Source organism: Aspergillus aculeatus, assembly GCF_001890905.1.
Source record: "Aspergillus aculeatus ATCC 16872 unplaced genomic scaffold ASPACscaffold_1, whole genome shotgun sequence".
In the NCBI taxonomy this organism is placed as follows: domain Eukaryota; kingdom Fungi; phylum Ascomycota; class Eurotiomycetes; order Eurotiales; family Aspergillaceae; genus Aspergillus; species Aspergillus aculeatus.
In genome coordinates, this window is record NW_017962976.1 from 2,907,390 (window position 1) to 2,930,697 (window position 23,308).

Here is a 23,308-nt window from a genome sequence, read left to right on the forward strand (position 1 = left end):
CGTGTTCATTATGATAAGCGCAAATATTCTAACAGGGTATTGAACCATGAACAACATTAACAAATCAAGTAGCACGCCAAGCGGAAGAGGTCAATCCTTAACTGTCACATCATCCACGAGATCAATTGGGCAGAATTGATAAGAACACCTTAGAGGGGTGGGGGGTATGGAGAATGGAGAAAGAGGTAAGGGGGGGAATCAAGGTTGTTGTGTGTATGGATGGTGTGTCCGGGCGGGAAAGGAAAAATCACAACTTGGCCTTGTCCGCCCACTCCCTCTGCAACTCCCTCTCGCCGTCCAACCGCCACTGCGCATTCACGCGCAACCGCTCCTCGACCTCCTCGTCCGAGAGCGTGACTGCCTTCTCCACAGGGATCGCCTTCTCGGAGAGCAACTTATACCCGATGAATGTAACCTCGCCGCTCTTCGCCTTCACTGCCTTCCCCTCGTGGAACACCGCATCGCGACAGAACCGCGCCATGCCATCGTAGAACCGCCGACCCGAGGGCGCATCCAGCATCACCACGCCGAAACAGTGCGGCATGCCCTCGAACTGCTCAACGAGGATGGGGGCGCCGGCGCGGTGTATCTTGCGGGCAAGCACGAGCGCCTCGTCCGTGAGGCCTTCCTCGCCGATGGAGAGAAGCACAGGCGGGGCATCGGCCCAGAGCTCCGCGTCGCCGGCGATCGGAGAGACGAGCGGGTGCAGGAGGGAGGAGGCGTGTACGTACAGGTCCACGCGCGGAGGCTTCACGGGCCAGATGTCGTCGGCGGGGACTACCAGGGGCCGGAAGAACGGGTCTGTGGCGGGCGTAGATGTCGGCGCATCCAGGTAGTCATAGATCGCATTATGGGCCACCGAGGGCATCGACCGGGTCATGTCACACCAGGGGGAGGAGGTGGCGACGCCTGCGGGGAGGGCGATAGGGATGTCGCGGCCGTGGAAGCGGATGGTGGGTTGAACGCGGCGGAGAGTCAGCAGGAGTTGAGTGAGGACGAGGGAGAGATTGCCCCCCGCGGAGTCGCCGGCCAGGATGATCTTGTTGGCAGGGATGGGGTCATGGAGGGAGCCCGGGGGTGGGGAGATGAGGGAGAGGTAGGCGACGAGGGCGTCGGTCAGGGCGGCAGGGAAGGGGTGCTGGGGGGCGAGACGGTAGCGCACGGAGAGGACGGGGGCCCCAGTGCGTTTGGAGAGTTGCGCAACGGTGGGACGGTGCGTGCAGGGATCCATAAGGCTGGAATTGAGCGGTGAGTTTCGTGCAAAATGATACGATTGATCCTTCAGTGGTCATGGAGAGGAAAAAAAGACAGGGAGAACTCACAAGTAAATCCCCCCATGGAAGTAGAGAATGACCATGTCTTCCTTCGATTCCTTCTTCAACTCCTCATACTTGGCCTCCTCAGAGATGTCGGGCTGCGGGGCGTTCTTGTTTACGCCACTGCGATAGCCCGTCCATTCTGCCTCGACCGGTGCCACTCCAGGCAAATCGTAGGTCTCATCGCCCGTTCTGAGAGCCTCAATGGCTTTCACGACTGCATCCTGGACGTCGATCTCCGGCTGCGGAAACGTCACCTTGGACACCCACATGGGACCCTTGATGCCCGGGTCGCGCATGCTAGCCTTCTGCTGCTCAGAAATGGAGGCGCTGAAGCTGAGGAGCGAGCGGATGATGGCGACGGTCAGTTCGGTGCGTAGATCCTGCTTGTCCTTGACTGGGGAGAGGCGAATGGCATGGAGGAAGATGACTTTGAGTACGAGGGGGATGCGCACAAGGATGGCCTTGAGCACACTGAGAGGGTTATCGAAATTCCTCATTGTGTTGTTTCAGACTAGGAAAGACGATGTAGCAATGATTGGAAGGTGAAGAGGACAGGATAAGGAGGGGAAACCGCCACAACAGGGAAACATCGAGAAGGAGAGAAAAAAAAAGTAGAAGAAAAGAAAAGAGAGGTATGTAGCAGGAAGCAACAACAGCCGAGTGGGGAAGGGGCGATAAGGGGAACAGAGGCAAAAAACCATGCCTCGGTTCATGATCGGAGGGGCAGTTGGATAACAAATCATGGATCACGGTTTATGCACAACACATCTGGCCCCTGAACCAGATACAAGTAAATATTTTGTTGGCGTCATCAGAACCGACGACTTGAAAGCCTTCTGATTGCGTAATTGTTATAACCTATATGTTGTAAAACGTATACTCAAAACCGGCTCACATGGCACAGGAATTACAGTTCTGCGAGACCCCGGAAACTCCTTATTTAGAATGTTGGATCCGATCCTTCTGGCGATAGGCGATAAAGCCATGCGGCCTTACATCATCGCCGAGCCACTAACCACCCTCAATCACTTAACCTATCATACTCTATCAAAGTCACAAAAATTATGAAGAAATCTTTCCTTTGTTTCATTAGAATAATAATAATACAATCACAAGGCCCATGATAGTTAGCGTATCTTCATCACATCATCCAGTGAAGGTGGTTGTCAAGGAACAAGTAAAAAAACCACGCGCAATAAAATCAAAAGATGATGCTCATCTAGAACCGACCAGCAGTTTCCTTAGCCTTGCCCTTGGCTTCACCCAGGAGCTCGTCCGTCTTTCCCTTAGCCTGGCCAGCAGCACCTTTGGCCTGACCCAAAGCCTCCTCGGCCTTACCCTTGCCCTTGCCGGCCAACTCGGCCGCATCACCCTGCAGTTCGCCGGTCTTGGCCTGAGCCTGGCCCGAGGCAGCGCCCACGGTACCCTTAAGCTTCTCGGCGGCGGTCTCTGTTGGCGGGTGCAATCGGGTTAGCATAATCCCTTCGGATAGGGAGAAGAAAGGAAAAGGATTGAAATAACGTACCTCCGACCTCAATACCCTTCACCGCAGCATCGGAAACAGTGCGGTCGGCGGCCTTGAGAGTGTCCTTGGCGGATTCAACGGGACCCTTGTTCAGGCAGGCGCTGGAGGAGAGAGCGCGAGTGGCGCCGATGGAGATGGAAGGGGCAGTGGGCTTGAGAGCCGCGGAGGCGGTGCGAGCGACAGGGGCGATGCGAGCGATGAAAGACATGGTGGAATATTGTATGAGGTGTATGTTGAGATGTATGTATAGAGTAGTAGTAGTCGTGGTAGTGATGGTAGTAATTGTACCAATTGAGGGTGTTTTTTGAGGCTGATGATCAGATGTGAATGTTCGGAGTAGTTGTCAGTGAACTGGAGGCATGCTGGCGACCAGAGTCTTATAAACTTGAGGCATGGCAGTTGAACGACGTCATCGGGATGGATGGTTGGCAGCATCACTGGGCAGCTTGGCTCGGCTTCTCTTCTCTTATGTCGCTCTTACGTCGATGCCCGCCCGCCACCTCTCGTACTCCCTCTCGTTTTGGGCTTAGCCCATTTCCGCAGTGGGTCCCCCGCAAATCCCACCGCCCGGTCTGGTCCCGGCAGAATTTGCTTTTGCTTTAAGTATGAGTACGTCCGATTATTTTGTTAGAGAACAACTTATGAAGAAAGTCTACTTAGATTAGCCCTAAGTGCTAGAGCTTGGCTCTATCTCTGATGTAGCCTGATAAATTGCATGCTCAAGATAGTCATAGTCAGTACATGCTTCCTCACTGGCTACAGAGCTGGTATTGTACGTCTCAGCACTGTACATAAAGTAATTTATGTGCACAAAGTACTCTTACTTTCTGCCTCCTGCATTTCGGATCCAGAAGGCGGTGTAGCTGAGATGTTCCCGTTTCCCCGCACCTTTCTCCCTTTGCGCCTTCTTTCATCCTTCCTTCCCCTCATCCAAATCATCTCTGAAGCCGATGAAACTGTGAAATCGTGTGTATTTGCATCACGTTATCTGCATCTTATTATTTGCTCAATGTGGCATCGCTCTATTGATGATACATTCTCAAACAAAACTGGTCATCTCTGCCCGGAAAATGATGAAAATGAATCAACAAGCCAAATATCCACAGACGCGTGACTCCGTCCACATGCGGGGTTGATACATGTCAACACCGATCCCTCCACTCCCCCCCCCTGCTATGCTGTTTTCACGCAATATAACTCCGACAAACCTGACGCCAAATAACCTGAGAGTACTTTTCGTTGTTGCTTATTCAATCTTGTTTTCGTTTATGGGTTATTCTTGTCGTGGAGGAGAACTCCCACTCCGGGCTCGCCCGCCGCGCGGCTCCGCCATCGGTATGGTGATCTCGTGTGAGAGTAGAGGTCCGGAGAGGTTTGGGTGGTAAGTTGCAGGGTACCCAGGCAAGAGTTGCCCTGCTGCTGCTGCATACTGAACTGGCCCACCAAACTGTGGTCTGCTGTCAACATTCATATGCGGCCATACAGGCTCGAAGGGGACGGGACCCTCTAGAGGCTCCAAAGTCCGGAGATGTGCCGCTGCCGCTGCGTACGAAAGCTCTGCCTGAAAATTACTTGGCCTTGGCGGTGGTGCCAACTTCGGGATCGGTGGAATGATGTTAACCGGGGCCCATCGATGGGGATAAGGAACTGGGTCGGTGGCCCAGGACTGTTGTGACTTCGCGGATATATCACGAGACATCGGCTCGGGGGCCGGCTCGGACATGTATCCAGCGTGCACATCTGAAAATGGTGGCGATGTTCCGGGCATGATCGCAGACGGATGGGAAACTGGGCCTGTTGATGTCGATGGTGTGGTGCTCAGTCGACGTGCTGCTGATATATCGATGTTGCCCTCATATGGCAGGCCCGGCGCGAGATATGTCATAGAAGGTGTGCTTGCTGACATATCGCCCGTTGGAGACCCTACACCACTGAAAGACGTGCCCATGGGCGCTCTGTATCGACTGGCCGTTGCCCCGAGTTCTAGAGCATTTAGCTGATGGCTTAAATACGCCGGATCAGGCTCACTATATGCCGAACAGGTCATTGGAAGCTTCGAAGACATAACGTTGCTCGAACGATTGAAAAGTGATTCTTCAGAGGATTTATCCTGCAGACCCTGCAACCTTGGCCGGCTTCTACTAGGAATCGAGGATGACCGTGGCTTTTCAGTGATATGTTGCGCCTGTCTGGCTGCAATCGTGGCGTAGCTGGGCGAATCATTTTCCTTCGACAAGCTCTTCGTGAAATCGCCTGGAGCACTTGCAAATTGCCTGCCGTTCATCTGGGGGCGCGCGATTTTTGTGACCGCCGTCAACGCCTCCGACGCCGAGGTCCGAGAGCTGCTACGGTCTTGGTCTCCAGGCTTGCCCGATATGCCCTCTACGGGGAAGACCTTGAGAACAGGGGCCGCAGGCTGAGAGCCACGAATGCGATGCGGTAAACTAGGCCGTTTAGGCTTGTTAGCAGCAGGCTTTGGGGGCTTCGAAGATTTCTTGACAAGATGCCAGCCTCGGTCATCCGACGTATTCGTACTAGATACCACTTCGGATGAATTGGACTCAGGCCTCTCGCTTGCTTCACCCGTTTGCGAGATTGGAGGAGCGCTGCCCGCCTGATCCTGGCTGGAATGACGAAATATGTGTGGGAGGAAAGGCTTCAGATTGAATTTTTGCGGGCGCGGAGCGGCCTCCTGCGGAGACTCCACCTGGGGCGATGCTGGTTCAAGCCAACCAGGCAATTCCTCAGCGGCGGACTCAGGCACCGATGAAGACGAGCTACTTGATCGATCAAAGACCGAGCGTTGGTTATAGATCGAACCAGACCTTGGTGAAATCCGATCTATCTCCCTGGAAATACTCCTCTTCAATATCTTCATGTCTTCCCGCGCCTGACGGACCGCAGCTGCCTCCCGGGCAGATCGTCTGGGGAAGTGCTCGAGCACCTTCGACACATGAGTCTCGAACTCGCGGTAATCTTTGACAAGTCCGTAGCCGTCAGTTTCGTTTCTTGTTTGGACTTTCGTGTACGAGGTGCTGAGTACGTCGCATACCACGACAAGCCATGAATCATACAATCCAGTCTCCGGAGCGTTTGGGTTTGTGGCGGCGGCTTTCCTCCGCTCTTCTTCATCCATCATCTTCAACTCATCACGGCAGAACCCCTGAACGACACTATGGATCTTCAAGACGTCAATCGTTCCTGCATTCTGCAAAACTGAAGAAAAGAAGGCTTCCTGACTGCTTTCTGTTTGCGACTCAGAGAGGTCCGGTACCACAGACTTTTGTTCCAGCACATTGTCTCTCTCTGCCTGGGGCGACAGAGCTTTGGGGTGCAGCGGGTACGAGTCAGATACTCGTTCAATGAGGCCATACCGGATCAAGATTCCGATCGTCGTGTCAAGATCCCCCGTTTCTCCGCTTCTGCTCTGGGTGATGACTCCAGCCCTCTGCTTTATACGTGCTGAGAGACCCAAGGTCAAGAGACCAACCGGGATATGGTGACTAAAGAACGAAAGCATGTTAATCAGGTTGAGTGCCGTCCAGTGCCCCAGACACATTAGGTCGTGCATGATGCTTAGAAACGGTTCTGCCAGCTTTTCGTCTGTCAAATGTGAATTGATGTGATATCGCTCAATTGGCTTTGACGTGGCGCTAAGCCTGTGGCCAATTGCATGTATAGCGAGTGGCAGGCACTCATAGTGAGTTACCAGTTCTGTGGCTTTCCTGATCTGACCTGCAGTTGGTTTTCTGATACCGAGGTCTTCAAAAAGCAGCTTGCATGCGTTCTCCGGCTCGAGTGGCTTCACCTGAAGGCAATATGGCTCGTACAAACGTTGTTTCCTCTTCAAGGTTTTATCCACTGAGGTGTAGATAATACTGCAGTTCTTATTGAACGGGAGGAACTGCTTGAAGTTGTTGATATCATGCTCGTGCGCAAAGCTGATTCCGTCGAACACAATGAGCCACCCTTCCCGGTTTTGCAGCCATGTCCTCACCGAGTCTACATACTTGCGAGATGGGTTGGTGTCGGGGTACCGGAAATCCTGCCCATCCGTCAGTGCAGCCGCTTGAGCCATATCCCAGAAACACTTGTAGGTTGATTCCAGTGACTTAGCATCGACCCAGAAAATCCCCGCTGGGTAGATATCTCGATGGGTGCACACGTATTGTCGTGCAAGGTGTGACTTGCCAGTCCCGGGTCCTCCACAAATCAAGACAGCCATTAGACGCTCCGCTCTCTTCTTGGCTTTGAACAAACGCGCATGCAACACTTCAAGCTCTTTCTTCATGCCTACAAATGTTGCATTTGGATGGAACCCGGGTGGGACCACAAACAGCGGATCTGCCCGTAGGGATCGTGACATAGCAAGTTCGGTGCTCTCTGCCATCGCCATTTCTGATACAACCGAGCGTCTTCTCTCAGAAGGGAGTACCATTAATTCAGAGTTACCTGAGACATAGTCAGCATTATCGACTGACAATGTGTCCATGGCAAAAATGAAGCAACTAGGATACATGGAGCAGAGAAACAGACGAAAGTATTGAGACGACGAAGAAGACAATTACCGCCCCTCCACGAATTCCTTCAGCACGATGCACCGCCTAGAAATGCTTACTATAAGGGAAAGAAGGTTCCGGGGGCTCTTCGACCTCGTACTGATTCCAGGTGATTGGAGAATGGGGACCAGGAAGCATGTGTGGCCTACCAATTGTGCGAAGGTCCGGGGCGCTTCTTCCCAGTTGCTCCGCGTCAACTATCGTACATCGTCAGCTCTTGGCGGCCGCTTGGGTAAGAACGAAGTGAAAGAATTACGCGAAGGCAATTGACTGAGATCACATACCATTTCCAAACATCTCCCGGGCTATGGTCTCTTTCATGAGCCGGCGCGCTTTTCCCTCTTCGATCCAGCGTTCATGTATGGTCGCTGGGGCGTCACGCGAATATCGCAAGAGAGCCTCTGCCACAGCTTCATATCCAGGAGAGCCCTCATCGTCAAACTTGCACATATGGCTATGATCAGCTTCGATTCCCATCCGTTCGACACCTTCCATGTAAGGCGCTGCAGAGCTCTCGTCGACGATCAGCTCGCGAGTGCCCTTGACGTCACTGGACAAGGTTTCATGAAAGAAGTAGATGTGGAAGCGGCTAGTGATATCAGCGAAGAGGCTGTTGATGTTCTGAAGAGTCTCGTTGTTTGTCTTAAGGGCCTTAACCAAGTGAGGCGAAGATTCCATGAACTTCTTCGGCATTACAGCACTACAGATGTTCTGCAAAAGCGCGCCCCACTTTGCGACGTCGGACCCATTGTGGGGTGTTCCGAGAAACAGGATGCCGTACGTGGAAACGTATACGGATCTGAGATGCTGGATCTTCTCGTTGTTCACGCTCCGGCAGTATATCAGGGTGCGCTTGACGACCAGGCCGCCCAGCGAGTGGCAAACGAAAATTATCGGTCTTTCCGAACAATTCCGCAGCTGAACGAGGTCAATATGTATACCTTGGGACAAGATACGACTTTCGTGACGACTTCCGTGCGAGTCAGACGAAGGAGGGAATGAGAAGGGGTGATATCACTCACATTTCGGTTCGCGGCCAAGCCCGAGGCCAACGTTTCTGCATGATTATGAAGACGGTCTTTCGAGGCGCCGTCGGTGAAAGCCGTGACGTTGGCGTTGTATCCGTACGTTAGGATGCGAACGCGACTAGGACCGAGGACTTCAGGAAGGAGATCGGCGGGCCAAAAGATGCCATTGTTCTTGGAAGCCCAGGTGTTGTAAGCATGGCCGTTGAGGCCGTGCACGAAGACAATATCAACGAGGGGCGGTTCCTCAGAACGGTGAACCTCGCTGAGACCGATCTCCTTCACCCGAGCGGGAAGGGCGGCCATGGGTTAGGGTGTTTAGGGTGAGACAGTCGAAACGTCAAGATTCCTTGGACGTTTGACGATATCTCGATTGCCTGTAGGGGGAAGAAAGCGAAGGTAGGATGCCTGATACGAAGGTTCAGTATTTGAGCGAGCGTATATGGTAGTGGAGGACGAAGAAGAAGAAGAAGAAGAAGAGAAGAAGAAGAAGAGAGAGAGAGAGAGAGAGAGAGAGAGAGAGAGAGAGTGTGTGTGTGTGTGTGTGTGTGTGGGGAACAATAAGTTATTTATGCGTTGGGGAGGAAGGAGCATGAGAAAGAAAGGCGGATGACTTGCCCGGCCCCCGGGGTGGCAGATGGTGCCTACTGCAGAACAAGACCCCTACAAGTCTCCAGGGCAATCAAACTTCCTAATCTTGCTGTGCTAATCTTGCTGAGGTTGAGACAATCTTAAACAGGTCAACTCAATACACACGGCGCTTGACTGGTCTTCAATAGTTGTTGATATGTTATAAGTAGTAGTTACAGTACAGAACGATGGATGGGTGAAACGGGGACTCCCTACGGAAAGAGACCACGATCCTTGAGAGAGAAGTGATGATAGGTCATTCCATGTATGATAAAACAGGGTCAAAACTAGTACTAGTACTATACTAGTACTAAGGCAGGCAGGAAATCACTTTGTAGGTAATGGTGACTGTTCAGCCTTGTCGGACTCTTCGCAAGTAAAGCTGCAAGACTCAGCCCCGAGGCTCGTGTCACGGATCTGCAGTCAGCGAGGCAGGCAGCATGACCTCCCACTGGTCACTCCCCCTGAGGAAAACCACGGGAACTCTTTCAAGGTTTTGGCATCCGTCCGATCGGGAAGGTTAAGTTGCTTGCTGATTGCTGTGGATGATTTGTAGTGGTCTTGTTTTCCAGGCAGATTTTCTTGGTGGTTGACTCAAAGTCGTAGTAGTTAGTAGCCTTGGACAGGCAGTGACTTACAGCGTACTCTGCAGTAGCCACCAACTGCCACCCACCCCCACTTCACCCAAGCATCATTTGAAATGCTTGACTACATATCAAGCACTATTGAAGACCAGTCAAACACAACACCTGGCTGTCTCCTTCCCACCGTATCGCAATCTCAGGATGTAGCGTATTCACCGATCAGTCGGAAACCCTTCGCATTCATTCGTATTCAAAACAAGGGGCAGTTCTGCGTGCGCAGTTAACTTCCGGAAGGATGTTCTGGCGCCCTGTAAGCCCAGCTGCCAGCCGTAAGCACTAACTCAAAGACCCTTTTTTACGAGTACTTATTTCTCCGACCAGAAGGTCTTTGATTAGTGCAAGGCCACGTATGATTATTGACCGCGAGGCAGTCCCCTCTACACACAGCAGCGAGAGAGTATGTGGAGGGTTAAGAATGGGACAGTTTGTAGGTCTACTACATTGAGATCAATCTACTAACGGGTCATTCATCATATGTAGAGTCGAAAATGACCATAATCTAATGAGTTTGCTAATTTTGTTGATTACACAATGTTTAAGTCTGGCTTGCCCTAGCTATGACTTACTTTTAAAAAGGGTAATCATTTACCCAAACTATCAGTTATCACATACAAGCGGAATCTCACGCAGATTAACCAGACTGTAAGCTCAAACAATCCCACGCCCGTCTACATAGGTAAGCTTTAACTCTGAAAGGAAGATCATACACACCCAAGATAAAATGAGCGTGCCTCATGCCAACCAGGAATCCTGAATGATCGACCCCAAGTTATACTGAGGGTCAGTCCGTCGATGCCCCGCACCTCCCCCACCCCAGGTGCTTGTCCGCTTGCTCACTCTACCTGCTCATGTTCTCTGTCAGCTCAAAACTCGACTGATGGAGAATAAACCCCCTCATACCTTAGCGCCAGTAGATGTACTCACTTGCCACTGAGACACCCCCCGTCATCCAGCTCCGAGGGGCACCCCCAGCTGACCGTCGCCAACCCGAGGCGGGCACGCAGTCTCCCTCCTTCCCTCCCCGGGGCAGATCAAACGCCCCGAAGGCGCAGCAGCGCAGGAAGAAGAAATCCGACTTAGAAGTTCGAGTCCTGTATTGCACTACTTTGAAAGGCCGTGAGTCAGAATTGAACTGAGAATATCACCAACTCAAGTAAATCCCAATCTGCATTGCCTTGTTCATGTATGATGGTAGGGCAATGAAGACGCGCGATTCAACCATACTACTATAAATATGGTACTAATCGACCTTAAACCTTACCGTCGGTGCTGGCGGTGATAAATATGTGATGATAGAATCCATTAGTTCAACTATAAGCAGAGAGAGAGAGAGAGAGAGAGAGAGAGAGAGAGGAGAGACTGTCAAGGTAGCCGAGAGCCGACGCCAAGGCAGGTAGGCAGGACGGAGGGTGAATTATACAAAGCGTGTGAATTTGTATACGTAGATGTCAATAAACCCGGCTATAGAAGTGACTAGATCTATATTGATACACAATGTACAAGATATTGGTGTAGGGGGCTTTTATGATTCATCTCTGATAAGTAATCTGACCCAGATATTAGTATTTATTCAATGACCTCTAGCAGCAGTTCAAACTACAAATACAAAAAAGAGGGAAAGTAGCAAAGTAAACTCATGGGGTGTTGAGACGGCGGAAGACGCAGAACCAACCAGTATAGAAGAATAAGCAACCCATGCGTTAGTATTAGAGAGTCCTTAGATGAATTACAACTTAACACACTTAGCATTTTTACCTCAAACGTGATGGTAGTGATCTTGATATCTCATCACGCGCCCAACACTAATTTCCTCCTCTTTCAGCAGTAACCCCCTCAGCATCACAAAAAGTGTATAACACTTTCACAAAGTGAGAAATACTAACCCACCTCACCTCCCCCTGAAAACCGGCTTCCTCCGCTCCGCAAACGCCCGCAGCGCCTCCATCCGATCCTCCGTGCCCATCACCCCCTCATACGCCTCGTTCTCCGCCGCCTCGCCCTGCTCCCACCCATCCAGCGCCTTCATCGCCTGGCGGATTGCCACGGGCCCGCCCTCGCAAATCCCCAGCGCGAGGTTGATCCCCTCGCGCAGCACCTTCTCCCGCGCGACGCCTTCCTGCTTCTCCTCCTCCGGCAGGATCTCCACCAGCCGATCGCACAGCCCCAGGAAGTATGCCTCGGGCCCGGACACCCGCCGGCCCGTCAGGATCATGTCGCGCGCGCGGTGCACCCCGATCAGCTGCGGGAGGCGGTAGGTGCCGCCCGCGCCGGGGATGATGGCCAAGCGCGTCTCCGGGAGACCAACCATGCACGAGGAGCCGAAGACCCGGAAATGCGAGCACAGGGCCAGCTCGAGGCCGCCGCCCAGGGCGGTGGAGGAGACGGCGGAGATGGTCGGGATGGGGAGGGTGGAGAGGGCGGTGAAGGTTTGGCGGAGGTGGCTGAGGAATTGGCTCGTTCTGTGGATGAGGTGGAATGGAAAGAGGGGGTTAGCAGACCGGAAGCTTGGATATCTGGGGAAGAAAGGGGGAGGGGGACAAACTCCTCTCTGGTCATGCCGGCACGTTCCTTGAGATCCGCCCCGGCGCAGAACGCGGCATCCACGTTGCTACCGAGCACCAAGGCTCGAGTCGGCCCTTGACCGTTCTCGGCCGCGATGGATTTGACGTGTTGTGATAAACCATCCAACAGGCTGCGAGAGATGGCATTCCGGGCCTTGGGCCGGTTCAGAAGAAGAACGCGAATGGTCCCGGAGCCTGGGGCCGGGACGTGTTGAGTTTGGATCACATTGTCGCTGCTGCTGGTACTCAAGCGGGCAACTGTGATGCGGACTGAAAGTGGAGCGGCGCGTGAGAGTGCTTGAAGGGTAGTAATAGGTTGGGGGAGTCGAGGTGCCATTGTCGCTGAACTGAGATATCAAGATGGTAACCTCTGGAGAATTTCATGGGAGGATGATGGAAGGGTTGAAGATAGACTTGAAAGTTGTTGGAGAAGGACGGGAAGGTGTGGGGAAATAGGCAAACGGAAATTGCGGGGAACCGCGAATAAGCGCTTTACTAATTATTTCATTTTCTGTGAAAGTACAGTACTTCATTTGTTTGTCCGACGTAGTCTCTAGAAGTAGTCACACAGAAGTCTAGCTATATTCAAAGTGGGTAATTTACATTAGAAATGAATAGCGCTGGCATACTAATCCCCGACCTGCAGCGATGCGTCCTCACCATGCGCCTCCGTGCAGCTGTTCTCACTGCGCTATGTACTTCTTGAACTCTTCATCAGTCGGCCAAGAACCCCAAACCTGCGAAGAGGTAATGATTTCATAGGCCTCCTGTAAATGGGAATCTGAAAGTTCCAACCTCGTGGAATCGATGTGATCCCCATCTTCCTGCTGAACCGAGGTGCGCCGTCCCTTCCTAGATCCTTCTAAGAACACTCGAAAGGCTACTATGACACGGCGCATCATCCGATCTCCATTTAAAAGCTGGTCGTACTTCTCCTTCAAAGTAAGTTCGTGCTGTTTCATCCACCGCAAGAGGCTTAGCAATCCATCCGAGTCTTCAGCAATCCCAAGGGTGCGAACAAAGAGATGGAGAACCGCAGGAGATGGAACATGAAACATCGGCGGTAAAGTCACCTGTGAGTCGGTGGCAAGCTGGATTGACGAGGAACTGTGTTCGAGAAGTGAGGAAAGCTGCGGGTCCCCGAGAACGCACTTGTCAAACTGTTGCTTCAAAAAATTGAGGCCATTTGATACCACATCTTCAGGTCGTGGTAGGACAAGACCATGCAGACCAAGTTGACCTGATAATGCCATCTTGCTAACAAAGTCCAACCCCTCTTCCATAACAGCATGGTATTTCCTGATCATCAGGACGCGTGAGAATGCCTGACAGAGTATATTGAATCCTTCCAGGCCAGTGTCGATCTGGCGGTGGTCCATCCATCTCATGAGCAGCTGAGCTTTGAACCAAGCCGCCACCGGCTTAGCAGGAGCGCTGGATCCATGCGGGCTGCGCTCGATCACGGCAGACAAAACATGGATCCATGCTTGTGGCGGTTGTGAGGCTCGCGCCCGTAAAAGGTCAATTACATGAGGCAGCGCCCTGCGATGACCGCCAGAGGGAACGGGTCGCTCTTTTCTCATCTGGTAGACTAGTGGCTCCAACATCCTTTTTCCTTCCAACCGCAAAGGAAATAGATCCGAGGGAGGCAGGGTAGGCTGTAGCAGGGGTAAATACGTTCGACTGCCAAAGCTGCAGAGGAACTTGACGAACGAAGCGACAAGGAAATCCGACAGCTCGTTCAGTCCCGTCTTGAGCCAATTGGGATGACGGAAGTCGCTTCCCCAATCGATACACAAAGCCCCAAGCTGCTCATCCGTCAAATTGCTGCAACAAAGATACTCCAGCCCGGCATGAAAAGTTGGGGCATGTCGTAGCAGCAAGGCAAGAAACCGACCAGATGGCCGGATACTCTGAGAGAGCATCATATGCAGAAGATTGTTCAAGGTAGGTGGTTCAGAAGGCACATAGATCAGGTCCCTGGCGGATAAAGGTTCCGGGAAAACCTCTAGTCCATCACCTGGTAGAGCCATGCTATTGTCGTCGCTGCTACTAGTTCGGTCGCGCTGTATTAACTTTTCCGCCATCGCTGCGTATATAGCACCATGTGGACGCAACCCCTTCTCCTGATATGAAAGAAAACAGGCCCAGGCTTCCCGGACAGTTCTTGTAGCACGAATTCGTGCTTCCCAAAGCTTGTAATGGTCGGAGTGGGCTGGAAACCGGCCCAGAATTTCCGGTCGAGACAGCCCGAAGGACCGGGTTTGGATTGTTGGGCTTCCGTCTGTATCCCAGCCTGCTAGGATACGAGACATATTATCCCATGCGGAGGAAGAATATCCCGCCTCTAGCTTTTGGACCAGCACTCGCATCGCACGACTTTTCCTGCCTTGGAGTCCCCGATCGACGTCGTACCCTAACTTGTTTTCCTTCCAAGGCGGCCACGACGGGGCCTTGAGTTCCGCGGATTGGCGCTCGGCTTCTGTCTTCCTATGAGCAAGCTGTACGGCGACCAGACTTTGGTAGCCCCGTTTCGTGACCGGCAGGGCCGGCTGAAATGCAGCCATAGCTCGAAGAAGCTCAAGCTGTGCACGCTGCTGGAACGAAACAGATAAAAATGGCTCACGTCGAGAGGGAAGAGAAAGTAGGCGAAGTACAGTATTACACCGGTCGACCAATAGCGCATGGAGTTTATCCTCAGAGCGCTTATATTTTGGGCGACTCTTCTCCAGCGTATTCAAATAGAACGCAAAAGCCTGGATAATGGCAAGTTGGGCCTCCGGCCACAATTGACGAGCATGGTGTAGCAAGCGAATAACGAAGGTTGAGCACATTTCAAAATTAATCAGCGGCTTTGTTTTACCAAAGACGATTTTCTCATTGGAAATGCGCTTGGTCGTTGTGTCCTGCGAGAGATTATTTGGGAGTCGAACATACTGGCCGGTGAGGAGGTCCAGAGAGTAATGAAGGAGTAATCTGAACGTTCTGACGTCGAGACCCTGGCGTAGAATGAGTAGCGCAATGAATGGCGGGACTCTCCCGGACGGAGAGCTTTGCGCTGAATATTGATCGGTATCGGCTAGTAAAATTCGAAGACAAGCTTCATATGGTGTTTCGCTCTTAAGCACCCAGGCCCACTTCACAACATCGGCGGCAGCATATCCTCGTGAGGCCAATTTTTCGATATTGGCTTCGCAAAACACACGCTCCAGTTCCTCATGGAGCCCCTTGAGCTTTTTTGAGTACTGGAGGAAGTGCTGCGGACCGGGATCCAAGAGTTCCTTGCATTGTACGCCAAATCGGTCCAGTAGGGGACTCACTTTCCGTATGTAGTCTGCGACAATCTCCTGTAATGTTATGCGGTGGAAGCCTTTATAGTGTACCATAGCCGCCTGACTGTATTCAAGCTGGAGATCATCAATTTCTTCACACGCCCAATGACGATTCTCTGGGTCGTGTGCCTTATGGATGGAGAGGATTAAGTACTCTGTAGAAGTAAGATCAGGCGCATAACCCCACGGATTGGAACGTTTCAGGCGTTTGGCCTGTCTGTGGGGGTTTGCTCTGGTATTTGTAGTCGAGTCTTGAACCGTGTCTGGTCGGTCGATGTCCAGTCCATCACGATTCGCAGAAGAGAGAGGCGTCGACCGGAGAGTGGATTCGGTCCCCGTCTGACCTGGTGCGTCATACCCATAATCTTCACAAGAATCATCCTTCCGTATACCCGATGCTCCTCTTTGCGAGCGTTGAGTTCCATGTGTAGTTTCCCCGTTTTTTGCAGCGTTTGCGACGGTCGACCTGGAGGAGTCAGTGTTGGCCCGCTCATCATCCGCACGCCGATCGACGAAAGCTCTATTCAAGGATGACTGAAGACGTAGTTCCCTCCAAAACCGAGGATTCAGCCATGGCAAAGGAGTGCCCGGTTCTTGAGGCACTGATTGGGAGCTTTGATCAAATGCATCGGGCTTAGATCCGAGCTTGCGGTGTGTGTGTATGTACCGAACCGATAGACCACATCTTGGAATAGGACAGGCCAATGTTGGGTTGGTAGGGGGTAAGGTACAGCGGTAGCCGTTATAGGTTGGCGCCTGTAAAGGGAAAGGCTTCAGCACAGGTTACGGAATTTTCTTGTTCAATTGTTTGGTACCTTCGGTGATGTACAGCTGTTGGGCAATTGCGCCGCTCTCAGAGAGAAAGCTCTCGAGCAGCTCGACACATAATTGACGACCGATGACATCCATGAAGAAAGGTCATCGAGTTGAGCTATAACAGTAGTAGTCGTGAAGCGAGTGTTGCTTATTTGAGCGAAGGTGAAAGTGAAGGAGACGGAGACAATTTTCGAAGCTGAGTGGAACTTCAGAAAGCGCAGAGCACATGGATTTGGATGGAGGATCCCATTGGGGAAAAATACCAATATCACGTGATGATACTGTCACGCGCAGAAGTCCCGAGGGCGGCGGGCGGAGACTCGCTTTCGCTTTCGCTCTCGCTCTCACTCTGCTCTCTCCCTCCCTCGCTCTCGCTCTCTTTCCTCACTGTCCGTCCGTCTATCTGTTCGGTCTTTCGGTCGATCCTCTTGTTCCTCTCTCTCTCAATGGAGCCAGAGTTCATCCTTTAATTCCCGCAATCGTGCTCTCTTCTTTTTTTTTTGTTTTCTTTTGCCAAGCTAAACCACCATTGACTCTTCCCGTCTGCAGTCTGTACGTACCGTACTGGCGCCGAAAATCCCCTACACCCACTTTGGTTCAATTTACCTTACGCGGTAGCGCGGACATATGCGTCGAGTACTGTCCCGATCCTCCCCTGCTTGCGCACTATTCCTTAAATCGGTCCAGTCAATATCCATTGGCGCATCCACTTCGGGGACTCTGAATCGCTCAATCATCGACTCATTGACTTTCCATTTTCCTCTTCACTCAACGCTCATCTTCGATTCAATCCGGTCAAGGGATCAAAAGTTCACTCTTGCGCTCTGAATATCCCGTATATCCCGTGTCCTCTAACATTCAGCACTTTCTCAAGTGAGCAAGAACCCAGAAGATAAAATACAAACAAACAAACAAACAAACAAACGACTTGAAGGGAAACTGCCTCGATCCTCTCAATTGCCATCCCGAGAAAATACTTGAATCGCGGCGCAACTGATTCATCATGAGTGCCGATGAAGGCGGAGGGACGGCCGCAGTGCCGCTCACAAATGGCGAACAACCTCGCAACAGCCCTGAGCCATCCACGTTGGCAACACCGGGCAAACGAAAGCGTGTCTCGAGTCACGACGACAAGGCCGCCCAGGATGCCACTGCCGCTGCGGCGCAATCGCAGGAACGAGCCAAACTGCAGGAGACTTTGCGAAACCTGGTGGAGATTTTGAGCAAGTGAGCGCTAAGCCCACTTGGTGATAACCAAAGAGAGATGACTGATCATTGGCCTTCATTCAGAAACGATTCGGACTTACATCTTCTATCCTGTCCGTTGCCATCGTCGCCGGCGAAGCCCCGTTCGAAGCGCGCAAAGGTCTTGGGTGATAAGGACGAAAGCTCGAGTATACAAGCTCGGGTCGCGTCGGATCGCTATAACACCCTCTCGGAATTCTTGAGCGACATCGAAAGGGCCTCTGCAGCAGTGATTGAGAGAAACAAAGCCCAGGCGACTGCTGCTCCTGCCGACGGAACCCCACTTACGGAAACCGTCAATCGCATTGCTGCTTTCAAGAAGCTCCTGAATAGCTTGGTTCGTCAAGCACAGATGAGCCAGACCACTGTCAAAACCGAAGCATCAGAGGATGGTGAAGCCCCGATCAAAACCACTGCGTCCAACGTTGAAATCCGGAATGAAAGTGCGGTTCTGACCTTGTTTGGAAATCCGGCAAACCCGAAACAGCTCTACTCGAGTCTACAGAAGACAGTCAAGGTCCCATTACAATCAGATGATCCAGGCGCAGACAAGTACGTCGAGGTGCAGGCGCCCTTGCCTGAGGGCGGCCTTCCCAACGGGATCACGGCCACAAAGGTGGTACCGATCACTTTGGAAGCGAAATCAAACCAACCCAAAAGAACTTTCGGCGAGGTATTCGCACCACGTGCAACGTTGCCTCAGTTAGAAGCACCGCGCAAAACGGGGACTACTCCTCGTCATGCTTCAGGTGGCTGGATTGACCCGTTCGAATCCATCACGAATTACAAATCATTTCTGGGTGACCGCAACAACTATTGTCTTGCAAGACTTCCTGCTGGCTCTTGGCTGCAGTACGGTGGGGTCACTTCATCCCCCTCCTACTGGAGTCGTCGTCAGAAGCAGCAGTCTTCAGAGCACCACGAGGACGAAAAGCTTCCCGATGACCCGATGCCATCTACAGACGAAGACATTGCGCTCTGGCAAGGTGTATATTCTTCCTTTGCCCCTTCATTCGATAGTTCAGGCTCTGTTGTTCAAGCCGACTCGAAAGACCTGTTATGGTGGAGTAAGCGTGGAGCTAGACGCCTGTACACCCTTGTCTCGATGGCAATCCCAGAAGATGAGAATGACGTATCAACCGTGCAGCCGGGCAATATAGGCGAGCTCGATGAGAGCGCTTTGGAGGAGATGGTGAAATCATTCAACCCAGACGACTTGACAGACAACATCACCCAGAGCCAAAAGACCTCGGGTGAGTCTATTGATGAGAACTCTAGGGAGATGGATGATCTACTACATGATGTCTCCGAGCTTCTAGAGACTCTCAGTTCGTATCAAAAGATTCGCAGCTTGGCACCCGCGAGTGGTGCAATCCATGGGATAGATTACGTTGATGTAGCACCAAGACCTGGATCGACTGACACGCCATCGGATGAGGAGCGAAGCGTTTACGAGACACTTAAATCGAGTCTAGCAGCACTTGTCTCGACTCTCCCACCATATGCTGTTGCCAAGCTGGACGGCGATCAGTTAGCTGATCTCAATATCAGCCAGAAGATTCTGATTGAGGGTGTCGATTACCAAGGCACGATGGAGAAGGATGACTATACCATGCAGCAGGAGCGCGCGTCTGCTATTCCTGCAAATCGAACTTCTACACCTAGCCGAGCTGCCAGCTACCAGGCCCAGTACAACCAACGAGCGTATGGCGCTAATACACGGGCTCAACCTCAAGGCAACATACAAGCAGCTCAACCCTACTTTGCAGGAAGACAGAACTCGACATCTGCTCCGTATACTTCAGCATCGCCGCAGCAGTATGCGGGAGGTCGCCCGCCGGCGACTCCTCAGCAAAGGCCTGGCTATCATCCCGGCTATTCTCAACCGGCACCTCAATTTAACCAAGGCAACCCCAGCACACCGTATCAGCAACGCCCAGGGCAGAATGGCTACCATCCATATGCAGGATCACAGGGTCCACCTCCCGCTCAGGCATCCCCCCAACCTTACACTCCTCGCCCGGGACAGCCCGGATCTTACCACGCGTCCCAGGCAGCCGGCCGGAGCGCATCCCCTCAAAAACCCCCTTATACGACGCCTAGCGCAACCCCAAGAGCCTCATACAGTATACCTCCGGGTCCGACGAATCCACAGCAAGCACCACAGCGATACATACCGCAACAGCAACAGCAGCCGCAGCCGCAGCCGCATCAGCAACAGCCACCTCATCACGGCAACAACCCGTCTAACCAGGCCCCGCCACCAGCAGGGGGCTATTCGAACTCTGCTGCTGCGGCTACCTACGCGCGGAGTGCTCCTGAGCAGGCTGTTGTGATGGATCGAAACAAGGCTCAGCTAGCGGCGAATGCGCAAAACCGGCCCAGCTCCACAACACCCCAGCCGTCAGGCGACACGCCGACCCCGAAGCCGAACGGAACCCCGGCGTCCTCATGAGTAAAGGAGAGCTTGGCGAAGGGAATGAAGAATCATGTGGCAATGTCGTTTTATCTTCCCCTTTCAGGCAGCTAGCCCCTCGACATTGAACGTGGCTTGCTCTACACCAGATATGTTAACACCAGATATGTTAGGCAAAGGAAATCCGCACCCGCAACCCAATGTATAACTCGTTTTAAACTGGAGGAATTATATTCTTTGAAAAGGCCTTCACTTTCATGGACGCAGCGAAGATGATAATCACCTTTTTGTTTTACTCCTCTCTATCTTCAATTCTCTGGGGTCTTTCCACTGCTTCTTATCTTGAACCATCTCCATTCTTCTTCCTCGCTGCTTATTCTCTCAGATTTCGCGGAGAACACGAGGAATCAGGGGGCAATGCCGAGGAAAAAACCTCGTATATCTCACGGGGTGGCTGTCTGACTTCGGATCCACTTTCTAACTTGTTTCTTTTTCTCTTTCTACATTGTCTTCCTTATCGAATTCCCCCCGGTACTTTTCACTGCGACTCGGCATTTTTTCCCCCTAAGACTACTTATCCGAGCTTAACTAATGTAAACCCTCCAACATGAAATATCATACCTTTTAAGTATCGAGCCTTCCAATGTTCGTTTCTGAAGTCAGGATACTCCGTTTCCAGCCTGGAACTCCGCTCATTATGGATCTGGAAAGCGGACTTTTCTTTTTTTTTGGTGCAATGACAGGCTGGCTAGCTTGCACCCCTTCCGATCAATGAATTGTATTACTCACCCATTTACATAGTTATGTTCGTAAACCCACACCCACACAAACTTACTTAGTACAAGACAATCAGCCCGCGGAATCCTCCTGGAGGGGGGGATCGACAGCGACAGCACACCCGATATTGTTCATGACAGTCTGGTCACTCTCCATGAAGACACGGAAGCAAGCCCACCGAGCCGCGACGGCTGGCGCGTCCACCGTATCGAAGAAGCGATGCACCTCCCCGGAGAGAGCAGCGAGAAGCTCCTCAATCTCCGCCGGGGTCAGTGGCTTCTCGCCGGCTGGCGGTGGCGGCGTCGTCATATCGCTGGAGTCACCGTCGTAGTTGCTGCTACTACTACTGCTGCTGCTGCTATTGCTACTGCTGTTGTAGTAATAATAGCCCGAGTGGGCGTAGTCGGTCGCGCGCATGAGCGTCAACTCCTTGCGCATGCGCTCCATGGCGAGGCCGACGGTCAGGTCGGAATCGAAGGGGCCCTCGCGGTGCGGCCAGGTCTGCAGGAGGCGGAACGCCTGCAGCCGCAGGCGGTAGTCGGGGCAGAAGGTGGAGATGAGGTGGAGGGGCGGGAGGACGCCGAGGTCCAGGGTGACGCTGGGCTGGTCGGGGACGCGGGCCATGAGGGCTTCGGTTTCGGCGAGCAAGGCGGCAAAGTCCGCCGTGTAGGCGGCGCGGGCGGCGCGGTTGCTGCCCACGAGGCAGATCCTGAGGCCCAGGAGGAAGGCGTGGATGTGGTAGATGAGCATGTCCAGGCCCTGTTGCTCGGGCGCGCGCAGACGGCCAGCCGATTGCGCGGCGTAGGCCTCAAAGACCCGGAGCATGCGGCCGGTTTGCGAAAGGAGGAGGATCTGCTGCGGCTGGAGCCGGTGGTACTGGGCGGCGATGTCCGCATCCGAGAGATGCCAGGCTTGCGGTAGGAACTGGAAGAGCGCGCTGGCGATGATGTTGTACGCCTGTCGGCCTTCCTGCAGGCTGCTGATATACCCCTGTCGGGCGAGGACGGTCCGCTCGAAGTCTTGCCCCTCGTTGAGGTGCACGCGCGGTGGTCCGCCGAAGTCGAAGTGGATGAAGCCGATGTCGAGGAAGGCAAAGCCCGCGACCAGGCATCCCTCCACCGGGAGGTCATTCGCCGTGAAGGGGTCCTGTTGGCGCTTGAAGGGCCCAACATCCTTGAGGATCCGCACGCCGTTCTGCATATGCGTGTACGCCGTTTCGTACTGGCCCTGTATCATGTCGAACAGGGTGTACAGCAGGCAGGTCACTAAAGTGACCTGGAGGATCTGCGGGTCCTGGGAGCTGCAGCGCTGCTGTAGCAGGGCGTAGGAGCGCCCCAGTTGCTCGAGGGCAAAGAGGTGTAAGGCGCTGTCCGGCGGTACCTCGGGGTGTAACACTAAGACATCCTTGATCTCCGTATCCATGTGCACGGCACTCAAAGCGATCATGGCATGATATACGGCGGGTTCCGCCTGGGCCATCTGCAGCACGAGCCGCTTCCATAGGGCCGAATCAAAGAACATCAGATTTGCGGGGATCTCGCGGTTCTGAAAGTAGGAGAAGCATCTTCGCTCGTCCGATGTCATTGCTTTGAATAGGTTGCTGGAGATCGACGCTGGGAGGCGCGGCTTTACAGCACCGATGGTCTTGCTGCCCGTGGCAACAGGCAGCCGGTGCATATCATAGCCATCGCAGACTCGGCCGGTCGACACGCATCGTTGACAAGCCCCAGGAGCTTCGTCACATTTGACTTTGCGGAGACTGACGGACCGAGTGTGATCATTTTAGCGTACGATCGGGACGGGGTTGTGGCCGGCATGTTCGAGCTTACCGGCAAGTGCGACAGCCTGCTCGAGATCTCTTGGTTTGGGCTATGCGCCGTCGGACGGTGGTGGGGGCTCCATATGTTGAGTTCGATATGGCGGGCATTTTTGACTCTAAGGGACGGAGAGCGAAAGAGAAGTCTGTGAAGGGGGAGATTCCGAGAAATAAAATTAGACGATTAATATATTCGAGCAGCTGCAGCCTCGCTGATTTGACAGCGCCGGTCATGACTAGACTCCGGTTACTCTGCCTAGAGGATGCGCTAAGATGCTCGACATCTTTGGCACTTGTGGACGTGGACCAATTGCAGTACAACGTTCGACGATCACATTGTGACTTCCCATGTGGAGAACTGAAGGAATAATAAGGCTGGTAGACCTCATACGTTGTCTTATCTTCGAATGAATGGTGCAGTTGGGGAATATGGAGAAGCTGAAAATGGAGAAGATGATAAGTTTAGCCAGATCGAGCTGGGCCTACCGCGATACAACACAACACGTGAGCATTTTACTATCACTCAAGAGCACTAACAAATCAATAGAAGTCTTTCTTCTTATCGACTGTCACGAAATGACTTGAGAGGTCCCTTAAAAAACAAAAGACCCATCTGTCCTCGAGACGGAAAAAAAAAGACAAA

At 52.8% G+C, this 23,308-nt stretch overlaps 7 protein-coding genes across 7 annotated transcripts; 1 reads left to right on the plus strand and 6 right to left on the minus strand.

Moving 5' to 3' along the window:
- Window positions 1-71: 71 nt before the first annotated feature.
- On the minus strand, window positions 72-1,892 carry ASPACDRAFT_110378 (uncharacterized protein). The gene is made up of 2 exons (XM_020195472.1): window positions 1,323-1,892; window positions 72-1,235 (listed from the first exon to the last, which is right to left on the minus strand). Exons 1-2 carry the CDS (start codon window positions 1,814-1,816, stop codon window positions 248-250), a joined length of 1,482 nt encoding a protein of 493 aa, XP_020061480.1. The 5' UTR covers window positions 1,817-1,892; the 3' UTR covers window positions 72-247.
- A 514-nt stretch (window positions 1,893-2,406) lies between these two features.
- ASPACDRAFT_74664 (uncharacterized protein) lies at window positions 2,407-3,149 on the minus strand. Its single transcript, XM_020204267.1, has 2 exons — window positions 2,845-3,149; window positions 2,407-2,768 (listed from the first exon to the last, which is right to left on the minus strand). Exons 1-2 carry the CDS (start codon window positions 3,050-3,052, stop codon window positions 2,539-2,541), a joined length of 438 nt encoding a protein of 145 aa, XP_020061481.1. The 5' UTR covers window positions 3,053-3,149; the 3' UTR covers window positions 2,407-2,538.
- Window positions 3,150-4,117: 968 nt separating this feature from the next.
- On the minus strand, window positions 4,118-8,734 carry ASPACDRAFT_20752 (LipA and NB-ARC domain protein; the record flags this gene model as incomplete). Its single annotated transcript, XM_020198971.1, has 4 exons — window positions 4,118-7,227; window positions 7,463-7,600; window positions 7,688-8,321; window positions 8,426-8,734. The coding sequence occupies 4 exons, from the start codon at window positions 8,732-8,734 to the stop codon at window positions 4,118-4,120; spliced, it is 4,191 nt and encodes a 1,396-aa protein (XP_020061482.1).
- Window positions 8,735-11,399: 2,665 nt separating this feature from the next.
- Window positions 11,400-12,692, minus strand: ASPACDRAFT_1852091 (putative mitochondrial methylglutaconyl-CoA hydratase (Auh)). Its single transcript, XM_020197231.1, has 2 exons — window positions 12,245-12,692; window positions 11,400-12,161 (listed from the first exon to the last, which is right to left on the minus strand). Exons 1-2 carry the CDS (start codon window positions 12,598-12,600, stop codon window positions 11,591-11,593), a joined length of 927 nt encoding a protein of 308 aa, XP_020061483.1. The 5' UTR covers window positions 12,601-12,692; the 3' UTR covers window positions 11,400-11,590.
- Window positions 12,693-12,798: 106 nt separating this feature from the next.
- Window positions 12,799-16,620, minus strand: ASPACDRAFT_1852092 (uncharacterized protein). Its single transcript, XM_020197232.1, has 2 exons — window positions 16,411-16,620; window positions 12,799-16,351 (listed from the first exon to the last, which is right to left on the minus strand). The coding sequence occupies exons 1-2, from the start codon at window positions 16,498-16,500 to the stop codon at window positions 12,947-12,949; spliced, it is 3,495 nt and encodes a 1,164-aa protein (XP_020061484.1). The 5' UTR covers window positions 16,501-16,620; the 3' UTR covers window positions 12,799-12,946.
- A 794-nt stretch (window positions 16,621-17,414) lies between these two features.
- ASPACDRAFT_49393 (uncharacterized protein) lies at window positions 17,415-20,111 on the plus strand (the record flags this gene model as incomplete). The annotated part of the gene is made up of 2 exons (XM_020202243.1): window positions 17,415-17,638; window positions 17,702-20,111. 2 exons carry the CDS (start codon window positions 17,415-17,417, stop codon window positions 20,109-20,111), a joined length of 2,634 nt encoding a protein of 877 aa, XP_020061485.1.
- A 991-nt stretch (window positions 20,112-21,102) lies between these two features.
- On the minus strand, window positions 21,103-22,814 carry ASPACDRAFT_1878187 (Zn(II)2Cys6 transcription factor; the record flags this gene model as incomplete). Its single annotated transcript, XM_020198129.1, has 3 exons — window positions 22,679-22,814; window positions 21,261-22,608; window positions 21,103-21,162 (listed from the first exon to the last, which is right to left on the minus strand). Exons 1-3 carry the CDS (start codon window positions 22,774-22,776, stop codon window positions 21,103-21,105), a joined length of 1,506 nt encoding a protein of 501 aa, XP_020061486.1. The 5' UTR covers window positions 22,777-22,814.
- Between the last annotated feature and the right edge of the window lie 494 nt (window positions 22,815-23,308).